The sequence below is a fragment of the Phodopus roborovskii genome, unplaced genomic scaffold (assembly GCF_943737965.1).
Source record: "Phodopus roborovskii unplaced genomic scaffold, PHOROB, whole genome shotgun sequence".
Classification (NCBI taxonomy): domain Eukaryota; kingdom Metazoa; phylum Chordata; class Mammalia; order Rodentia; family Cricetidae; genus Phodopus; species Phodopus roborovskii.
Window position 1 is genome coordinate 31,651,768 of NW_026126517.1, and position 22,695 is coordinate 31,674,462.

Sequence of the window (22,695 nt, forward strand, 5' to 3'; positions counted from 1 at the left end):
CACAGAGGGTAATGTGTCAGCTGCTAGGGCAATGGATGTGTCAGCATAGAGAGACAAGATGGATGGACCTTTGTTAATGAGTTAAGAGAGTCTGATCATTCCTCATTGGCTGGAGTGGATGACTCTAATGACCACTGAGTTTGACCTCCTGAAAGACTGGCAGCCCAACCATGGCTATCTTTCATCAGTGCTCTTCAAATAACCATCACAGGGAGACTCCTGCTCCCCTTGGAAAATGATTCTTCCATCTTGAGGAGCCGTTGCCAGAAAGGAAGGGTCCTCAGAGCTTTTCCAGTACAATAAAGGTAGAGTCAATAATGGTGACATTACAAAGCAGGCAAAAGGCAGGGGGCAGGGAAAGATCTCCTCAGCCAGTTGTGGAGTTACCTAGGCCCAGAAGAACCTTCCCGTGAGTGCAGGCCCACCCTCAATAGCCACCTCACCTCTCCAAAAGCCAGTTGTTCCTCACAGGACTTCATGTGATCTTATTTGTTGCTTCCTTTCATGGAAGGACACACAGCCTGATCAAAGACTTCAGACAAAAGCCCCTGCCCTACCCTCAGGGAAGGGAAAGATAAAGGGCCAGCTAAGCTGGTCATCTCATAGGGCCTCCCATCGGACCCCCAAGGAGCTCCATTTATTAGACAGGCTACAGATGTATGGCTCCTTCAGCCTGCACCTCTCCCTTCTCCTTCCCACTCCCATCTACTCCATCTGCCGGGGACCCCTTGCTCCTGGCCCTGCAGAGTAGTGCAGACAAAGGTCTGGGGGAGGAAGAAAGAGCGCAGCCCTCCTAGACCAGCTGCTATGTGGAGGGACATGCATACATGTGGGGCCAGCTGGCAAGCCTGTCGGGAAGATCTCGCCACTCACTATCTAGTCATTGACATCACCTGTGCCCACCCTGTGTCACCCCCTGAACACAGAGCTACAGGGGCCTAGCCCCTAACCTAGTCCTGTGCTTGTGGCAGATGCACACACACCTAGGATGAATGTTGTGGGGGTAGTGCAACAAGAAGATGGGGGAGGAGTTGAGGATCTGTGAGCCGGATTTTGAATTATAGAGCTTTGCCAGGCACACAGGGAAGAGCAACGCCAAGCAGAAGAAGTGGATGCTGTCTGTGGTCTAAGGAGGAAGCCAAAGGGGAAATAGATCATCCCAGCCTTCGAAGCCAGAGAGCAGATGCAACACTGATGCTGGGGTTCTGCACAAGAGCTCTATGCAGAAGAGGCTAAAAGAGGCCACAGTCAAGTCTGTGAACTGCCTTGTGAAGGCTGGTGTGGAAACTGAGAGGTCCCAGTCCTCGGCAGATCTCCAGACCAGCCTTGCCTGAGCTCCATGGGGGATGTAGGGAAGCGGAACATAGTCTCCTGTAGAAAGCCATTTGTATTGAGGAATTGAAGATGGTGCTCAGATGACCCAGTGGCTTGACTACCAGTGACAACACCATAGCGCCAGGTTCCTGGCGAAATCCACTCCTGGCCCCAGCTTGTACTTTATCTGAAGGAGAAAAGCCCTCTTGCGGTTCTCTATGGTAATAACCATTGAGCAAAGAGAACAAAAGATTTAGTAGATCATTTTCTTGAAAATGTTTTATTAAACTGATCAACTAATTGAGGGAGAGAATGTGAGTGTGTGTGTGTGTGTGTGTGTGTGTGTGTGTGTGTGTGTGCACTGCATGTGAGCAGGTGCCCATAGACAGCTTTCAGTCATCAGTTCTTTCCTTCTACTCTGTGGGTCATGGGGATTGGTCTTGTGAAGTCAGGCTTAAAGGCAAAAACTTTTACCTGCTGGGTTAGAATAGCTCATTTTCAACTTCTGCCAAAGAAAAATCTCTAGATCAGACATCTGCTAGACTGTGTTTCTTTTCTTTTTTTTAATCTCAACATTTTTTCATATATATATATATATATATATATATATATATATTTTCTTATTTTACATATCGATCCCAGTTCCCTCTCCCTGCCATGCCCCGGTTCCCCTCCCATCCCATCCCCCCACTCCACAGGGAGGGTGATGCTTTCCAGGAGAGATCATCAAAATCTTAGACCTTGTTCCTAAGCAGTTTTCTTTTTGTCTTGGGGACTCAGTTTCCTTACCTGTACAGCGAGAACATTCAGCTCATCCCCCACCAATGGCACCCAGGTTCAGATCAGCACACTCTTCAGTGTGCATGGTGGGCCTTCAGCATTCCCCAGCAGCACCACTGCACTGTAGACTTAATAGAAGTGACATTTTCCTTTCCACAAAGTAGGTGTTAAAGCTGAGGCCAGTTCACCTACTCAAGTACCATAACAACAGAGCAGGGACAAGAACTGGGCTCTGACCCCCACTCTAATGCCTTTCCCTCAGAGCCTGGCATGTGCCTTGTTCACACTGGGAGCAAAGTGCCTTCTTGCTGTGTGTATTTGTTTCTAGGGCGAAGTCATGCCTTCCCCTGGGGTCATCCCCTACTCCTGTAAACTACAGGCCTGCTGAGTCAGCCATCTGTCCTAACGGCCATTTTCAACTTCTCATCACTAACTGCCTGGCCTATGGTGTAGCCTCTGGTTTCCTCTTTGGATCCTGTGGAAAGGAATGGGCTGTGCCCAGACCCAATCCCCTAGATGGGCTGAATCCTAGATGGGCACTGGTGGGACACAGGCTGGTGAGTGACCTTGCAGTTAGTTCTGCTCTTAAGCTGCTAGCTGGTGGGAGGGATTGTGGAGTGTTCTGCTGAGGTAAGAGTACAGCCCATGAATCATATTTACAAACACTCCAGTGAGTAAGAGAGGAATATTAATTAAATATTCATACCCCACAGGGCCCCAGGGAGCCATGAAGATGGGGATATGATCTCGAAGCTCAGTGGGAAGCCCAGTGCCACCAGAATGTAGAGCAGCCATCAGTCTCCATCAGCAGCCTGGCAGGTCTTATTATAATGATTAATTTGGAGTTATCAACATTAATGAAATCACTGTCATAGCCCAGGAAACCTCCTTCATCACCCACAGGCTTTGGGTAAGGCTTTGGGAGGAAAAGGGCACCCAGCTAGCTTGTCACCAGTGCTTGCGTGAGATGCCAGCCAGTGTCCTCAGCCCCAGCCTTTCTGAGCTGGAGTCCTTTGATCTGATGGCCTGGTCTCGTGTAGCCTGAGGCCCTTCAGGTAGGCCTTTCAGGGCTCTCTGCCAGCTGCATCCATGATTAGAAAAGAATGGATTCCCCTGGACATCTGGGAAGGCTGAGGCAGCTGCCCGGCCTGCCTGCCCCAGGAGGAGTAGGCTCAGGCTTCTACAGAAGCCTGGGGATATCTATAGATGCTCTGTCCCATATTCGTCAATCTTGATTAAGGAGGGCCTCAGGGAGCTCGGGGCTTCTTCAGCCACTCAGTATTGTCTGGAGATGCCTGGCTCGGGATGAGGGGAAGGAGGTGGATAGTAGTCACATCTGAAAAGCCATTAATCCTGCTGCGGAGATCAAGCACCCGTGACAAGCTTGCATTGTGCTACAGCCGCACGTGCCACACAGGGGGCAGCAAGAGGTGATCGATCAGGGATGAATGAGTGTCTCTTTTTTTATGGACTTTCAAAGGCACCATTTGTCGACCTGAGCAGTGCGATCGATGAGAGGCAGCTGACCCCGCTGTGGCCACCCTTAGGCAGCAGGTGGAGGGGCCTGCATGGTCAGAGCCCCACAGGAGGACTGTTGGAGGGTCATCCCTGTTGGAGCTCCATACTGTTGGCTGGGGTGGGTGCCCACTGTCACAGGCCTGCCTTCCTGTGCTGGGCTGCTAGCCATCAATTTACCTTTTCTTTCTGCGATGAAAGAAGGGTTGGAGCTGCTGCTGTGTTTTCTGATAAATTATAGCCACACCATCTCCAGTCTTGCAGCCCAGAGAATCCCAGCACTTGTGTAAATCACACTAATGAAAGCTAAGGTTGTTTCCGAGCGCAGAAATTCATGCAGGAAACCTCTAGGGAGTGCCTACTAGGTACCAAGCTGGCCCTGAACACTGGGAACATAGTTTGAGGCTGCAAAAGGTCCACTGGCCCATGAGGCAGGCAGGCATCCCCAAGAGGGAGTGATGAGTTCAGACTGTGGAACCAGTGTCATTACCTCTTACCTCTTAGCTGTGAGACCTTGGGCTGATATCTTGACATCTCTGAGCTTTCATTCCCTTATCTGAAAAGTGGCCACGAGAACACCTACTAGACAATTCAGTCTAGTTCCTGGTATCTGGAAGGCTCAGTAAAAAGAGCCTCCCTCTTTGTCTTGCCTCTGTCCACTGTGGTAACAAATCACCTAGGGGTTCAGGAGGCCAGAGATGGAGATACTCAACCCTGGGAGTTAGGGTGGGGCTTTGTAGCACAAATGAGATTGGGGTGAGCCTGAAAAAGACAAGGGCACTGGGAAGACAGATCAGGCAAGCACTCATGGAGGGTGCCGAGAGGAGAAGAGTGAGTGAGGAGGTGTCTGGTTATGCAGACATCTCAGGTGAACGGAAGATGCAGTGGAGCTGTGAAGGGTGAGTGGGCGCTGTGAAGTGGCTCCAGCCTGGGGCTGAGCGGGAGCTGGGTTCAGAAAGAGGTAGACATGGGAACTGTGGGTGGAGAAGGAATCAAGGACATGCTGAGCTTCACAGGACCACCTGGAAAGACCCTGGGTGACGGCTTCTGCCACCCAGAGACTGACTCACAGGTGGAAGTAGAAGATGTATACTCAGTGCTATATACACACACACACTACACATAAACACACATAACATACAAACACACATACACACATACTCATACATACACATATGCAAATATATATGAACAAACACAGACTCATACATACACATACGAAGAAATAGCAGTGATATGCAGACACACACTTACATAGGGAGACCATCTACAGTATGCAGATGTAAATATGCAGAGCCCGAGATATACAGTCATGGCAGGGAACATGGGACAAATAGACAGACAGAAGTCTACAATGACACAGGAAAGGCATGTGACAGGTGCAGAGGCTGACATACAGACACACTCAGTAAGCAGCACACAACCATGGAGGTGCACACCAGGGTACACAGAGGAGGTGTACGCATAAAGAGAATCACAGAACACACCAAGTTAGTTGCACTGAAAACAAAAAGGGGACAGCTCCTTGCCCCAGTTCCTCACGTTACCACTGAAATCCCATGTCCTTACAATTTCTCTCAATCCCAGGCATACTGAGATAGATGGGCACTCTAACTCAGTACCAAAACACATATAAAGTCACACATGGGCAGGAATGATGATACAAGTCTGTAGTCCAGCGCTTGGGAGCCTGAAGCAGGATGAGGAGTGGATGCTAAGGGTAGAACTCAGTCCTCATGCTTGCATGGCAAGCACTGTACCAACTGAGCCATCTCCACAACCCCTTATTACTTCAATACTTATTTACTTATTAACTGTGTGTGTGTGTGTGTGCGCGCGCGCGCACATGTACGCTCATACCATAGCACTCATGTGGAGGTCACAGGGCAACTCTTCTACCAGGTAGGTTCTGGGTTTGGAATCAGATCACCTTTATCTGATGAGCTATTGTGCCAGCCCTTCTTTTATTTTATTTTATTTTATTTTATTTTATTTATTTATTTGAGACAGAGTCTTGCTGTGCGGACCAGATTGCAATTCTCCTGCATTGGCCTCCTAAGTATTGTGTTTATAAGCATGCATACAGTCCCTTTTCTAAAACTCTGAAGTCCCAAATGTTCTGAAAATGAAATCAGACCAGAGCTAACATGGAGCTATTCTGTACCCAGTTTCACCCAGACTGTTCACCTGGATTTATTATTATTATTATTATTATTATTATTATATTAAAGCATTTGACTGTAGAGTATCATATTGGCTTGGAGAATCTGAAAAATTTAGATTTCTGAGGCACACCTGGCCCTGAGAGACTTGAAAGAGGAAACATGGACATGTGCATACATATATGCATTTACAGGACAATAATGTATGGTTACATGTGAGTGCATGGAGTGTATCACACAGGCACCACCCTCACCAGAAACATCTTTCCAGCATGGGCAATATCCCGGATTGTACTTTCACATACACTCTTCCACACGACTAGCCCAGATCTGTGAATCTAATACTATCAGTATTACCCTCAATCCATAGATGTGGTACCCAGACTCAGAGGGCTTTTATACCCAGCCCAAAGTTCACACAGCCAGTTAATGAGGAGCTGAGTCTCAAATCTGGAGTCACAGAACTCCAGCCTTCATGTCCTTTCCCTTACACTTCTTTATACTCTACTTTCCTAGTCACTGTGAAAACGTGGGTAGAAGTTATGTGAAAGGTAATATTTGAGGCCTGAAAGTCCCAGTTAAGGATCACTGAGTGACAACCACAGCATGGGAGGAAGATTCCCACATGGGAACAGGATTCTTGCTCTGCATCTGGACCCATTGCTGGTTTCCAAGAAGGAATGCTTTTCCTTCAGCTGTCTTTAGAGCTAGTGACATGACAGCCTTGTTGCCTTTCCCAACTTCCTCAGAAACTGGGCTCATTTTGGATTTCATGAGAGGGACTCAAATCAGCTCTACGCTTTCAGGACAAAACTCCTTCCACGAATCATTTTCTAGACCCCAGGAGATAGAACAAATTTTGATCAGTAATAGGGTATCCAAGCCCTCACCCATGTGTTCCATTTCTGCCAAGAATAATCATTGACTCTTGGGCAAGTCAGTGTAGTCAGTGTCTTTGGCCTTCACTCATTTTTCAAGCTCAGTTGTCCCAGCACTTGAGTGTTATGGTTCAGGGACCAGAACTTTTCTCAACCCAGCCAGACAGGGCTCTGGCTGTGCTTTTTCCTAGTCAGTCAGGACTCTTGTGCACAGGTCTCTCTTCCAGACAGCCTGTGTCAGTGGAAATGGAGAGAAGTTTTTTGGGACTAGCATTTTCCCTGTGGTACTTGCTACAGTGTTTTCTGATAGCAAGAGGAGCTGGTGTAAATTCCTACAGCAGAGCAAGCTCTCAAACGTGGCTGGGCATCACAATCATTGAAAAGTGTTTCAAAATCTGGTGTCTAAACCAAACCCTACAACACTTTCAGTAGAGTTTCTGGGGGAGGAGCCTAGGTATTGCTAGCCTCACACAATTCCACAGCATAGCCATGTGATCACTTGAACATGTTCCAGGTATCCTGGGGAATATGGTCCATGTGGGTTCTCATACAGCAGCTCAGGCTGGAACCTGGGGTTCTGTGTTCCTAACATGGTCTCAGGTGATGTTGATGTCATCTGGCTATAGACCACAGTGTGCAAGCCATCAGGATCCCTTCCTGGTTCAGACTGAAGAGCATTTGCTTTTCCTCACCAGCATGGCGGGCATGCTGCCAGCCCATCAACCAAGAAGACTGGAAGTTTTCCTACCCCTTCTGCAGCTCCAGTGAACCAGGTTTTGCTGAGCATGTCTTCAGAATTCCTGCCTCACAGTGGGGCAGTTATACTGGGTGAAAAGACAGCCTCCATTTCCACCTCCAATGAGAGTTTGGAGAGATCTAGAGGACTCCATTGGCTGGCACCCAGACTTGGCTTGCTAAGGGTTGTGTATTGATTAGTTAGGGATGTGTAAGGGAATACCATGACCTGAGTTGCTTGTACTTTGTTCTGGAGGCTGAAGTCTGAGATCAGATAGTGACACAATTGGCTCCTTCTGAGCTGGACCCGTTGCTGGGCACTCTATCTGGGTTGTGGATGGCTATCTTCTTTCTGTTTCTGTTCTCACCATCTTTCCTTTCTGTGTGTCTCTGTGTTCAAATTTCCCCCTTTCCTTCCTTCTCTCTTTCTCCCTCCCCACCTCCTCTCATTATGTGGGTGTATACAGGTGTGCGTGTTAGGATGCTTTGTCAGTTGCTTACTACCTCATTTTTTGATACAGGATCTCTCAGTGAACTTGGATCTTACCCATTCTGCTAGGCTGTCCAGCAAATAAGCTCCATGGATGCACCTGTCTTTAATTCTCAAGCACTGGGATTATAAGCATGTGGCACCGTGTACAGTTTTTGTTTTTGTTGTCTTAATGTGGGTCCTGGGGGTCCAAACTTGGGTCTCCACTCACATGGCAAGCACTTTATCAACTGGGCCATCATCTCATAAGGACACCGACAGTACACCGTTAGGGCTCATGGAGAAGACCTCATCTGATCTTGATAGTCTCTGTGAAGAGCCTGTCTTTAAGTTAAACCTACATTCTGTAGAACTAGGGCCTTAGGACATCAACATAGGCATCTGAGGGCAGAGATTATTAGCTGGGAGACCAGCCCTTAGTCACCAGATCAATTCCAAGAGAAGTTGAAAGTCTGAGTTGAAATAGGATTAATTTTGAAATGCTGAAGATTGAACCCAGGACCCTGTGCACAAAAGACAGGCACTTTATGTGTGAGCTATGCCCCCAGCCCTGAAATCTAACATCTCAGCATCAGTAGTATATGCTATTTTAGGGAACCCTGTGTGGATGTCATGCAATGTCCCTGCAATGTTATGCCTGTATCCAGGTGGTTTGCCCTCCCTCAGGTGGACATGCATTGCAATGAGAGTCAGCACCATCCAGTAGGCACTGTGGCACCTCAAGCTCCTCCTTGCTGCCTTACAGCTTGTTTTCTAGTGCTCCTTCCACAGTGCACCAATTAGTGTTCTATCCCTTACTACTCTGCCTTCCTTCTTCCTATCTATCCCCGTAATGGTGAATGCTGGACCCAGCCTCGCCTATTAAGCCAGCATTGAGACTACCATAGATTCAAACACTGGATCTGTCAATTATTCCTCTGAGGACTTGAGTGGGTCAATTTTCCCTCAACTCGTAATATATAAAATGGATATCAAAATACCTGAGGATTTCAGACTTGGATCAGAGTACATCCAGAAGAAAAATATTTGATGAATCAATGAAAGAACTCAAAAAAAAGAATTCTTGGCTCCCATTTCCACTGATGGACTGGCCAAGAATAAGAGCAGTGTGGTTCATAGTGGCTGATGACTGCCGCTTGTTTTCACATTTATTAATTCAGAGCAGCTCCAGAAGCAGGCTCAGCTGGAAAGAGAAATACCACCTAACATCTCTGACCCTAAGTGGAGATGCTCTCATTAGAGATCAGCTGGCCAGAATTCTCCCATGATTCCAAGACCATGGATGACAAGGAAGGAGTAAGGCTGCCCCCTGCTCCACTGTGTGACCTAGGAATAGATAGGCACCTGGGTTTCAGGACCCCGTCTGTGCAGTAAACTAGTATGAATCTTGGGTCAGCTCCCTGTCACCCTCCAGTATCCCTTCCAGCTCTGTCTCTTTGCTGAGGGGCCTTAGGTGTGGCATGTCACTGCTAAAGCCTTGGCTTCCTTACCTGCATGTCTCCTGGACAAATGAGTGAGTGCATGTGGAACCTTTGCTGCGTGCCTGGCATGAACTAAAAGCTCTATTAATACTGCCTGCAGATACTATCCTACTAGCAGATGCCATGGTCCCCACATGCCATCATCCTAAAGCTGCCTGAATCATGACTCCCAGCCCAGCACTCCTTCCATTCCCCTAACCCAAGCAGTGTGTGCAGCCTGCATGCACTCCTCCTCAGAATCTGGCTCTTTGTCCTATTTTTCTGACTCCCAGACTGTCCTGGACAGAGCACAGTAGCCCCAGCCCCCACTATGGAGAGCTGCCTCGAAAATTTCTCCTGAGGCCCACTCCAGAGCCCCAAGCTTTTGGGGACTGAACTCTGACCCCCATTCTTTCAGCATGAATTGGGTCTGCCTGAAGGCAGGGGCCAGGACAGTGGTGGGGGTGGGGTGGGTAGAGGATAGGGAAGTAAGGGGGGTTTGCAGAGGGCCTGGCATGCCTCCAAGAAAAAATAGCAAAGCTCAACAGAAATGTCCCTGCAGAGATGCAATTCAGGTCAGTGGCCTGGGAGAGCTAGCAACAGGGAGTTAGCTAAGGGGCCTTCAGAGGAACAAAGAGGTCTTGGAGAGAGGATGCAGGCCTGAGCTCCAGCCCCTGAGAGACACACCTCCCCAGGCACCCCAGTGCTGGGGAGAGTTCTTGTGTGGGCCATGAGGGCAATGACTGGATGGCCACCTGCTCTAGTCCTTTACCTCTGCAGCCCAGAATGATTTTCTTTATCTCCCTGCCTTCAGAGCCCAGCCTCAGTTTAGTCCCTACAAAACACACACACACACACACACACACACAAAACTGCAATCTGGTCAGGTCACCTTTCTCCTTAAATCCTTACCAGGCTCTCACTATGCTTTCGTGGCCTTAGCTAAAGTGATTTTCTGAACCCTCAGTCCTGCAGGATACCAGGACCGATAAGTTTAGAGAATACCCTAAGCTGTCCGCTCTGCTTCACGATCCATCAGCATCCTACAGATGGTTCATCATTACCAACCGCAGGTCCTAGCATCTCTGGCTCTGACTACCCAGCTGCCCCAACAGAGAGGCCTTCAACCTCACAGCACATACTATGAGCTACTCTGCTTTTGCACTGCCCCATCTCACCTTCCCTCCATCTTTCGCCAGGCCTCTGCCCCTTCAACTCAATACTTTCTCTTTTGAAAACAAATTAAGGGTGAATTAATTCACTTATATTTGGTTGGGGGATGCTGCTGGAGTACATGTGAAAGTCAAAGGACAACCTGTAAGAGTCAGCCCTCTCCTTCTATCATGTGGGCTCTGGGAACTGAATTCAGGTTACAAGGCTTAGCCACAAGTGTCTTTACCAGCTGAGCCACCTCGTCAGCCATCTTAAACTTTCCTTGCTTCAGGCTGCACGTCTACCAGGTTGTCCCAAAGAGGCTAGAGACAAGCGTACTCTTCAATAAGCTGGAGCCAGCCCCAATTCTGCTCTTCTGCTTCCCCGCACCCTGCCTGGTACCCAGTGTGACTTCTCTGTGTGCAATCACTTTTAGTATTCACAGAAGGGGCCCTTCTGAGGCTTTGCCAAGGAGTACCCCATTTTTCGACCTATCCCTTGTTCTTTACAGAACACCCATCATGTCCTTTGGGGAAAGGGAAAGACATAGACAGACCTCCCTACCACATTTGTGGCCTTGTGGCCTTGGTGGAAGGCATTTGCCTGCTTTGTAGGTCTCCTGCCCCACCCCTTTCTGGTTGTGTAGTCCAGCCACACTGGAAAACACATAGTTCCAGTTTACATGATCATACCACGTGCACTCTCATCCCCTTCAGACCTGCTCTCCATACTCACCCCTGGCTGGACCACACACCTGCCATCAGGCACTGTCAGCCCACATGGTAGGCATGGTTTCCAGGTTCTCTGCAGTGGAAAAGCAGCCCTCACTCAGCACAGGCCACAGACCCTGACCAATCACTATCCTGGGAACTGCACCCAGTTCCTGTTTCAGAGAGGCCTTGGCAAAGAAAGGCCCATAAACAAAAAGAACAAAGAGGAGGAGGAGGCAAGCTCAGAGGATTTAGGGGACTCTACCTATCTGTTTTAGTCTCAGCCCGAGAGCTGGGTCTCCCGTATTCATCGAGGGTCTTTCTCTGGATCTTGAGTCTGGGTTCATGGATGAACCATAGTGGCCTGTCTTTGTTGCCCTTTTGGTTTTGGTGTTCCCTCGTCTCCAGAGTAGTAATGGCAGCCTACTTCCTTCCTGGACCCTGTCCTTGCTTTATGCCTGGACAATAGCACCACTGTCCTGCTGTGACAAAGCTAACCTGGCAGCAGACCCCTTCTTAACTCCTTATGACCCACGTTGCTTCCCCTTTCCTGTTTTTGGTGCATGTGTGGCATATACATATGTTCATGTATATTTGCACATGTGTGCACATGAAAGCTAGAGATTGATATTAAGTATCTTCTTCAATTGCTTTCCATTTTATCTTATGACAAACTGCAGCTGGAGATAACCAACATAGTTAGACTGACTGACCAGAAAGCACCAGGAATCAGCCTCTCCAGCACTACAATTACAGGCATGCCCACCATGCCTGACTTTTTATGTGGGTGCTGGGGATCTAAACGCAGGTCTTCAAGCTTGCACAGCACGCATTTTACCAGCGGAGACATCTCCCTTGCCCATCTATTTACCATGAATCCTTCTGCTTTCTGTTTCTTTCCTTTCCCTTTGGTCCATGCTGTACCTTTGCTGAAAAACTTGCACATTGCTGTTCTGCCTCATCCACAGCACTCCTTTATTAGCTTTTACTGGGCTATAAACTGTGGTACTGACTCCAGCTTCCACTCCTTTAGCACCAGCTCCCACCCCCCGTCTTTAATGGGGCAATGCCTTGCTGGCCACAAGTGTTGAATGGAGGTGGAGGTCTGCATTAGCTCCATGACATCCTTCTTTTGGCCCGGTCACTGTAGAGACACTAAATTCTTTGTCAAGTTTGATTCCATGGCAGCCCATCCCTGCTTACACAACCAGGACAGGACACCCAGCTTGTAGATCCCAGAGCATAATGTAAAGGCAGAGCCCCTTGTTCAGAGATTAAGAATTTCAAGATGGAGGGTTTAGAAACTGGCTCAGATGGTAAAGTGTTTGTCACACAAATATGAGGGCCTGAGAGCTGATGAAAATACAGGCATAATCGTGTGTAACTGAATTCCCAGTGCTGGGAAGGTGGAAACGGGGTCACTAAGGCCAGCATCAGGGTATGCTGGCCAGCCAGTCTTACGGAGTTGCTGAGCTCCAGGTTCAATGAGACCCTGTCTCAAAGAATAAGGTGAAGAGTGATAGAAGATGACCCCTAATGTCCACCTTTGGTGTATGCACATGTGCACGCACCACACATGTAAAGAAATAAAGTATTTCAAGATGTCAATGCCAGGGATGCTTTCCATCTTCCAATCCAGTTACCAAGTCCTTTTACAAATACGACCTATAATGGTACAGATGGCACATGCATCAAGCTGTCCCCACCCATGCCCCTTTCCAGCCTGTGAAGGTCCCTCTCCACTCTCTTGTCCTCAGCTGTCTTAGAGGGCTTCTCGGGGCCCTGAGCAGGCCAATCTCAGTCATTTCCAGAAGTGTAGGGCCCCTCTTCAGTTATCACTCAGCACAAATCACTTCCACGTCTTTGGGGAAAGCTCACCCCACAGCACCTCTAGGCGGTGGAGCATTTGCATCTTCTGAAAATCGATTCACATATGAGCCCCACCTGGCTGAGCCTGAGGAAATTCGGATGCATTGATCAGCATCGATCACCATGCTCAAAAGGGTCAATACTCGGCAGTGAAGACAGGAAGGAGTAAGAGCAGGCCCCAAAAGGACCCTGTGTGTCCAGAGAAAAGTGATCTGGTTAGGAAAGAGAATTTTACAACACACATGTCATGACAACAGCACTCTAACGGGTAGGGATTTTTTTTTTTTTTTCAATCCAAGGAGAGAAAATGAACTTCAGGGAAAGAGCACAGCATAGTCAATGGCTGAGATGTGGCCATGTGTAGCAAGTTCTACAATTTGGCCGAGGAGTATCAATGGCGAAAACAGTGGAAAGAGGTTGGAATTTTGAGGTATGAAGGAAAAGCTGGAAAGGCATGGTGAAGTGTGTGTACCCCCTTAGGGGAGACTCTGGCGACAGGCGGCCTTGCTTTTCAGATCTGCCCCTGTCAACGCAAAGGCAGGAGCTAGGCTGTCTCACTAGGCCTTCTCAGTTGGCCTGCAGAGCGCAAACCCACAATTTTAGGCAAAGCAAACTGCTGCCATTTCCCAACATGTTGCCTGTTCAATCTCTTCGACAGCTACTCTGTCTTAAGCCAACAACAAAAAGATGGCCTGGGTTCCCTTCTGACTTAAGCAGAAGACCGGTGAGCCTTGGTTGCTAGCCGAGTTCCGCATATCCAGGACTGGCAGGGGTGGGGGTTGGGCCTTTCCCGCCACTAGTTCTAATTGGTCCCCAGAGTATGTACTAACTCAAAAGGCAGAGCAGAGGAGACCTGACCGAAAGTATGGCTGGGTGGGAAGAAAGTGGTTCCCATCCTGATGGCCTTACTATTCATTGTAACCAACCGTACAGAAAGAACATTTTCAAACATAGCCAAAAGTAGAGAAATGATGTCATGATCCCTGAATCCCCACTACCTAGTTAGCTCCTCATATCTCCACCAGACCGACCTGGCTTCATTAAACCCTCTCCCACCACCCATTTTTAAAACAGGATGTGGGCGGCGTGGCGGAGGAGGCACCCGGGGAGAGGGAGTTCCAAGCTGCATCACTGGCGCCTGGGAAGATGAGGAATGAAGAGGGGCACCATAGGGCTAGGGCGGGAGTTGGGCTCATCCCTCGTGGGCCACCCCCACCCCCTCACGCAGGGCAGGGGCGGGACCTGAGGGCGGGGCCCCAGAAGGGCGGGGGGGGGCGGGGGCGCTACCAAGTGACTCAAGGCGCGTGCGGCTGGGCGCAGAACGCCAGTCTCTCTCTGCAGTTGTGTTACCGCTCCGCAGCAGAGGTCGGTGCCTGCCGCTGCCTTTGCGCCGCCGCTGCCTTTGCGCCGTCGCCGCCACCTCCACTATGCCCAACTTCGCCGGCACCTGGAAGATGCGCAGTAGCGAGAATTTCGACGAGCTCCTCAAGGCGCTGGGTAAGCTGGTGCGGAGGGCGTGCCGGGTCTGCCAGAAGCAGCTGCGAGGTACCCCTGTCCCAGAGAGGGTGGCCCGGGGAGGTTCAGGCAGGAGGGAGTCTATGGAGTGATAAATCTGTTTCCTTGCGTCCCCTCCCCGATCTCAGAGGAGAATCGGCTGGACATTTGGCGCCTTTCTCGACGGTTCCATCTTTATCTCGACCTAGACTACTGCGAGGAGCAAGAACTTTAGACTGTTTGAGACCAAATCTTGCCCTGAAAGCACTGGGTAGCTCAGGAAAGCCACTTACCATCTCTGAGCCTCGGTTTCTGTTCTCGAAAGCCCAGGCGAGGACGGAGACAAATGGAACTAATTTAAGACCCCTGTCTAAAGTCAGAGGATTTGGGAAGTGTCAAACAGGTTTGGGGGTAAGGACCTGAGACCCGAGTCCGTGCTTCCTTGCGCAGGTGTGAATGCCATGCTGAGGAAGGTGGCTGTGGCGGCTGCGTCCAAGCCGCACGTGGAGATCCGCCAGGATGGGGATCAGTTCTATATCAAAACATCCACCACCGTGCGCACCACGGAGATCAACTTCAAGGTCGGAGAGGGCTTCGAGGAGGAGACAGTGGACGGACGCAAGTGCAGGGTGAGGCTGTAGAGACCGCACCTCCTTTCCGGGTACCTCTTCCCTTGGCCCGCTACAGCGGGCGCACTTTCGTTGTAGGGTGTGTCACGGGAGGTTTGTGTGACCTACTGGTCCTGGGCTCAGGAGAAAGCCCTACCCCGTTTCCGATACCATCCCTCGGGCGCAAATAGGCACGCTTTTGCTCTGGGTGGCTATGTGGTCCTGGCTGAGATCAGTGCCTGGCTAGCGGCACCTTCTAGCTCTGGCGGCATGGGTAGGGGTTACTGGGACCATTGCTGCCTCTTGTGCGCAGCTGCCAGAGTTACCTGTCTTAGGAGGGGTGGCTGATGTAGGGTTCCACCCCCTGGGTCCCTGGACCATCAGAGGACACTTTGGATCCAGTTGCAAATCCGGATTGCCTGCCACCCCTTCCTGCCCTTCCGTGTTTAATTGAGGTCTTGAAGGGAATGGCGAAATGCTTCCGAAAGTAAACGCAACACAGGTTCTAGCCGAGAAAATGTACTAAATGGCCTTTCTAAGCCCTCAAGGTCGAGAGGCAGAAAGAGGTGGGTAGAAGAAGAGAGGGAGGGAGGGGGATGGAGAGAGATCGAGATTGATTTACGAGAAGACAGGGTTTGCTATGTAGCCCTGGCTAGGTTAGTCTGGAACTCTAGTGTAGACCTGGTGACCTCGAACTCAGGATTCTCCAGCCTCATCCCCTGGAGTGCTAGGATTACAGGTGTCCACCACTAGATCCAACAGGCAAGAGAAGTTTTTGTTGTTGTTGTTTTTACTTCTGAAGCATGAGCCAAAGGATGAGTGAGTGATCTGGAAAAATGACTTTATGTTGCAGCATTTCTATGAAAACTTGCTGATTGTAAATCCAGCCTTTGGTATCTCATTTACAAAGGATGCCCCCTTTTCTCCACTGTGGGTTTTGTGGTTGTTGTTTTGTGCATTTTGTTTTCTGGTTTGGTTGTTTGAGAAAGGATCTCTGTAACCAAGCTGGATCCGGCTTGGATCAATCCTGTTTCTGCCAAGTGCTAGGATCATAAAGTGAGCCACCATATCCAGTTTTTTCAATGTTCTAAAAAAAAAAAAAAAAAAAAAAAAAATTGCAAACCAGGCCAAGTATTGTGGCCCAATCCTTTAATCCTGGTACTCTAAAGGCAGAGGCAAGCAGATCTTGTGTGAGCCTACATGGTGAGAAAAATTGTGTCTTTGTATTGTAACAACATTCTAAAGAATTTTACTTTATGGATTTGTGCCTATTGGCTCCCACTGTCCTACAGTGTCTCCATTTTTTTTTTTGTTTATTTTTTTGTTTTTGGTTTTTGTTTTGTTTTGTTTGTTTTGAGACAGGCTCAATACTGTCCTGCATTGTCCCTATATGTTTTTGGGTTTTTTTGTTTGTTTGTTTGTTTTGTTTTGGCACAATGGGAAATTATTTCTTTCCTTTCCTGAGCACATACCTGTCTGTTCCAATTGTGACTCTGGTTTGGAAGGCTCACTCATGAGACAGTCTTTGCCCATCAGAGTTGATCCCTGCTTTGAACCTAGTGTGACCTGAGGTTCAAGTCACCACATCGTTTGGGAAGAAAGAAAAAAAAAAAAAACGGATATCCATGGCTGGGAACACATACAGCCATGGTGCAGCATGTGCCTAGCATGTGGTAGGCCCTAGGTTCAGTCCTCCACATCATAGAATGCTCAGAGTGGAGAAGGAATGGGCATTGAATGGAGAAGTTGGCTTGGCAATAAGTAAGGCTCAATTTGGACACATCTAACTCTGGCCACTGCCAGAGAGGGCAATTCTGATTTAAGAACAACAAAAGACTCATGTAACACCCTGGAGAGAACAGGGCTTTCGAATTCCCTGCCCCTTCCCCCATCCTTTGCCTAATGAAGGAGTCGCATGTGTTAGTTAAAAAGCGATTATGTGCACATCCAGCACCACCCCGCCCAGCTGTACCCCACTTTGCTGTGTGCAGAGATGAGGGGGACTACATGGATTCCCCCTTTTGCTTACCCACCTCCACCCCCATGAAGAGCCTTCAAACTGGCTTGATTTTTAAAATGTTTCTAGAAGGATGTAACCTGAAAAGTGGAAGCCTTTATATCCCCAGAGACAGACACAGGTTTATTAGAGCAGACTGTGCGCTATGTTTGATGAAGAATGAAGAGAAAGGAGGGTGTTAGTCCAGAACCTGGGCACGGACCCATCTTCTCTTCTGCCCGCCCCCAGTGTAGCTGCAAACATGAGGGCTCAACAGTTGTAATATTTTGTGACCCTGACATGAAGGCACATTAAAGTCCAAATTGTTTGGAGAGGTTCTGTGTGTTGATGTAAGTGAATCACCGTGCGCTCTGAATTTTATTCCTAGAGATGCAAAGCATGCCCAAGGCTTTGCTGCGCTGGTGAGTCTGTGTATAAGTGATATAAGGTATATTTATACTCCATAAAATCTGTGGCCAGCACTCTGAGTTTGCACTTCGTGTGGCTCAGCAAAGATGTTGTGCCCCGCTGACAAGGGCCATGTGTTACCTTCCTGCCTGGCAATTATTCTCCAGTGTTCTTTGTGTTCTTCCCATCCCGCTGCCCAGACCGTAATTAATATCACTAATGGTTTTCCTGTCTGCAGAGTCTGCCCACTTGGGAGAATGAGAACAAGATTCACTGCACACAAACTCTTCTTGAGGGGGATGGCCCCAAAACCTACTGGACCCGAGAGCTGGCCAATGACGAGCTGATCCTGGTAAGGGCCCTTTGACTCTGAGACAACTTCAGGGTTCCCCAGGTGACCCCCACCCTGGTGGGCCATACATGTGTGCTGTCTTCATGCTCACATTTTGAGAAAGTCATTTGCCACAGGTTAAAATTTGAGCAGAAAGCTTGGGCTGACAGTTTAGGCCAGAGGAAATCATTGTTAAATGGTTGGCAGGAGAGAGGGGAGTGGCTGAGAGGCCAGGGTCATATATAAGACTGGTTGCAGTGCCAGATCTTTGTCCAAACTGTTCTATGCCTATCTCAGTGGTGGGTGATACCCAGTCTCTGGCTTGGCTGGGGATGCTAGGGCTCTGTGGTTCCCTCAGCTTATACAAATGAGACCCCTCCCACACTTGACCCATTTTGCTAGTAGGGAAAAGTTTCACTACTGCTTATTACATCAGCAATCAAAGCCATGGAGAATATTTTTACTCCAGACTTACAAGTTCCAATGTCTTCCAGGAGCCAGGCAAGGAGTGCTAATTTGGGAAATGTTTGAATGCACTGGTGTGGAAAGGTGGACTCATTAAGGTTAGAGGAGGTAAACACTATTTAAAAGTATGTAGATGGAAATCTTTTTGTGTTTGTTTTTGGTATTTTTGTTTTGTTTTGTTATTTTTGAGGCAGGGTTTCTCTGTGTAGCCCTGGTTATCCTGAAACTCACTCTGTAGACCAGGCTGGCCTCAAACAAACTCAGAGACCCACCCGCCTCTGCCTCTTGAGTGCTGGGATTAAAGGTGTGAGCGAGCCACCATGCTGTGCATTTAAACATTTTAAATAATCCACAGCCAAGCACAACTTACCTGGTGAGGTCAAGTTTATATCTAACCCACCCCTGTAATGTGACATTCTGAAGGCTGAGGCAGGAGGGTCACAAGTTTCAGGCCAATGGGAGCTGTGGAACAAGATCCTATCTCTAAAAGAAAAACAAATGGTTCAACTTATTCACACATTTCCCAGTTTTGTGAAGAGGAAAAGGGGGAGGGCTGAGAGTCCAGACAACCCTCATTTACTTTTCCTCCGTGTTTCAGAACTGACTGATGTTTCCCACCCCAGGCTAGAAAAAGGAAAAGCCCTTGTGGCTGACCAGGAACTTACATTCTTTGTTTTTCATTAGGCATTCTGTTAACATCACCGCTGTTAGACTTCCTGGTCTATTACCTAGACACTGAAGCCTAAAAAATTTGCTAGGGAAAGATGCCCTGTTCCCAGTCCTTCCCAAGATCTATTCTCCAGCTGTAAAATGAGTCTGAGCCATGGCCCCTGAGATTCCTTTCAGCCCTAAAATTACATGTGTAGACTGCAAGAAGAACCTAAATTGAGATGCCTGTTACTTTGAAACTGTTTGATCTCTCCCCCTTCCTCTCCTCTTGGCCTTTGCTAGGATGATTTAAGTAGCTCTTCTCCTTTCATGGACAAAGGGCTGGTTTAATTTGCAACCTGGCTGTTTCCAGCAGAGGGCTACTTCATGAACTCAGAGCAGTCTGAGACTGGGACTTGGAAATCTAGGGAGACAGGCACATGTAGTTTATGGGGACTGGAGGCAGCAAGGAAGGATGATGTTAGAGATCTTGAGTTCAGCTGAGGGTTAAGTAGGATTGATCAGTTTACATTAAAAAAGTGGAATTTTGGCAACCTCTGTAATACCGAGCAGCCAGAGTCACAAGCTAAATGTTGGTGAAGGACTTCACCCCATTTTGTCTCTTACTGCCCCAACACTGCAGTTCCTCCCAGACATTCTTCCCTGGCTCAGGAAACATATATACAAGCCTCAAAGGGAGCATTAATTCTTGGCATTTGGGATGTGAAATGCGGGCTTTTGTTTCAAGGGTTATTATCGTTAATAAATCTAAAACGTTGGGAGATGTAATCTTCATGTAACGAGAGGTAAGTAACTTTAGTTTGGATGAAATAAGTGTCCCCAGAGCCAACAGTAAATTGCCACAGGCTGTAAATTGTCTTCCTTTGAAAACTGAGTGTGCTTCCCCCACACTGCTCTGGAATATTCTATAGAGTTTCTTTCTGGAATCTCTAAGCACAAAAATGGATGCAGTGGAAGGCTGGAAAGGATTTTTCAATTGGAGTTAGAAATGTGAGGATTTCTTCCCATGTCATGAAGCTATTTTTTTTGCCTGGGTGAGCTCCAAAGACCTATGAGGCTGTGGAACTTAAGGAATTCTGGGAAATCAGCATGGTTCTTGGGGTGCAACATCTAGCAAGTAGATTTATGAACTGTACCCCAGCCCAATCCCCGACATGTGCCTAGGACATAGAACCATCTACATTCCTCACAAATGCCCTTAAGCTGCCTGTCTTGTCAGGACCCCCTTAATACTCACTATATGCAAGAACTATTTTTGGAAGCAGGCAATGCCTTAGTGAATATCCCAAGAGCATCTGGTTATCGAGGCTCCAAGGGTAAGAATGTGAAATACATCCTGTTCTTACAATGATTAAAACCAAACAATGGGGTTTGTAGAGCATTTGCCTAGCATGGGTAGGATCCTGTAATCTATCCCCAACATGACAAGATAAATAAACAGATTAAAAAAAAAAAAGAATCTAAAGACCTTGAGATAATGAAATTCATAGCACAATAGTTTTAGCTCCTCTTAAACTGCCAGTCATTTGGGGTACTCAAAAGGTAAGTGCCCTGCAACAAATAAACATACACATATATGCACATCAAGGCTGCCAACTGGGGAGGTTTTATCTTTGTTTTTTGTTTGTTTAATTTTTACTTTATGTGAATGGGTGTTTTGGCTGCATGTATTTTTGTGTACCACATGTGTGATGGTGCCCATGAAGGCCAGAAGAGGCCATCAGATCCCCTGGAAGTGGAGTTACAGACTCGTCGTGAGCTGCCACATGGGTGCTGAGAATCAAACCTGGTCTGAAAGAGCAACCAGTGTTCTTAATTGCTGAGCCATGTTTCCAGCCCTTTCTGTCCTTGTTTTTCCCTTTCCCTGTTCCCAGGAGAGCAGGCCTGTGAGTAATTGGCAGTTTGTGGGGATTGCAGACAGCTTACTTATATAGGTGCTACTATTTCAGGGACCAGAAGAAACATGTCCTTTCCCATCTGTGGAAGGATTTGCATGTTCCCTCTAGCCAACAAAGAGTCATAGAGTCTTAGCTGGAAAGAACCTTCAGACCCAGCTTGTTTGAAGTCACCCTTCCAGGGCTGGAGAGATGGCTCAGTGGTTAAGAGCACTGGATGTTCTTCCATAGAACCCCAGTTCAATTCCCAGCACTCACATGGTAGCTCACAACTGTCTATAACTCTAGCTCCAGAGTACCCAATTTAAAGTCACTGTTCCCTTCAACACACCCCTGCCCACCCTGAGCAGACCAAGAGAGGGACAGAGCCTTGCCCAGTGATGGGTTGCAGAGTTAGATCAGAAGGCCAATGCTGTGTTCTTATATCTGAGACTAATGTTTTGGTTTAGAGGTGATGTATTATAGCTATACCACCACATCCATAGGGGATCTGTTAGAGGACCCCTGCAGACACCAAAATTTTTAAATGCTCAAGTTCCTTATATACAGCCTCCTGCATCATTCCTAGTTTACAATCATTCCATACCTGATACTACATGATTGTCATGCAAATGTGTCATATGGTGTTGTCTAGGGAATAGTAGCATGTAAAAAGAAGCTGTGCATGTTTAGGATGTATGCAAATTTTAAACGAGCATTCTTAATTTGTGCTTGGTTGACAGTGAAAGTTAGAACCCATATATACAGAAGACTGGCTGTTCTTACATCAGGCTGTTGTTTCCCAGGCTGGATGGCTGCTTCCCAGAAGGCAGTTCTACCGTATCTCCAAGCCATAGTTTAGCAGGCCAGGCCCCTCACTCTCATGCAGCCACTTGCAAGGACACAGAAGCCCTTCAGAAATACCTGCTAGGACATTCGTCCCCTTTCAGTATTATTTCAAAACTAAAGCCAGGAAATGTGCATATCTTATGTGAGCATTCACAGGTTCTGGAAGCAAAGGAGAATTTCATATAGCATAGTTCTCTACTCTATTGCTTCTTGCTGTGTGGGAGCTTGCTTAGGGGAGGAGCACTTAGCTTGCACACATGGCTCAGGAAGTTTGAAGCCTGATACGAAGGCTTGTAAACAGGGCAGTCCGTCGTCTTGGTGATGTACTTTACACATTTTTACACAGGCATCTGTACTGATTGGTTTTCCTTTTCTCCGGGCAGACGTTTGGTGCCGATGATGTGGTATGCACAAGAATTTATGTCCGGGAGTAAAGGTGGCCAGCTCGTTCCTGCTTTCATGACAGGATGCAAGTTCCCCTGAGGAGTATGTCATCGGCCTGTACAGCCAGTGGGTCTTTCCTCCTACAAACCCCTCCCCATAAACATTAGGCAACCCCATTTTCCCTATGAGAGTGCTGTAGTGCCCTCCCCTCAGGCCCCTGCTGCCTTTGTGCATCCCTGGTTTGGCATTTGCATGATTGTACCGGTCATTAAACTGGTTGGACGCATCTCCAGGCTCTTTCCTTTGAGGGGGCACTGCTTCTGTTTCAGCATGGGAGCTAAAGCAATGCTGTGTTGGCCTGTGTTTCCACTCTGGCCTGCTGGCCTAGCTATAGTGCACAGAGCATCCATCAGCAGGCACAAGCTGAATTAGTCATGGATGGTGGTTTCTAGTAGGAAAACAGGCCCAATCCAAGGCACAGAAGGAAAGGTCTGCTTACTTGAGCATTTATAGGGCCAGGATGAGGAGAATGGGCAAAGGATGATGAGGTCC

The 22,695-nt window shown here is 48.1% G+C and overlaps 1 protein-coding gene across 1 annotated transcript; it reads left to right on the forward strand.

The window, feature by feature from the left end:
• Positions 1–14,465: 14,465 nt before the first annotated feature.
• On the forward strand, positions 14,466–22,430 carry Crabp1 (cellular retinoic acid binding protein 1). The gene is made up of 4 exons (XM_051196934.1): positions 14,466–14,562; positions 15,010–15,188; positions 17,810–17,923; positions 22,143–22,430. The coding sequence occupies exons 1-4, from the start codon at positions 14,493–14,495 to the stop codon at positions 22,191–22,193; spliced, it is 414 nt and encodes a 137-aa protein (XP_051052891.1). The 5' UTR covers positions 14,466–14,492; the 3' UTR covers positions 22,194–22,430.
• Positions 22,431–22,695: the final 265 nt, after the last annotated feature.

Excerpts from the sequence above, each read along its gene's own strand:
- Crabp1 (XM_051196934.1), top strand. The coding sequence starts at position 14,493 with ATGCCCAACTTCGCCGGCACCTGGAAGATGCGCAGTAGCGAGAATTTC. Across the intron at positions 15,189-17,809 it reads TGGACGGACGCAAGTGCAGG|AGTCTGCCCACTTGGGAGAA; the intron begins GTGAGGCTGTAG and ends TCCTGTCTGCAG. Across the intron at positions 17,924-22,142 it reads CCAATGACGAGCTGATCCTG|ACGTTTGGTGCCGATGATGT; the intron begins GTAAGGGCCCTT and ends TTCTCCGGGCAG.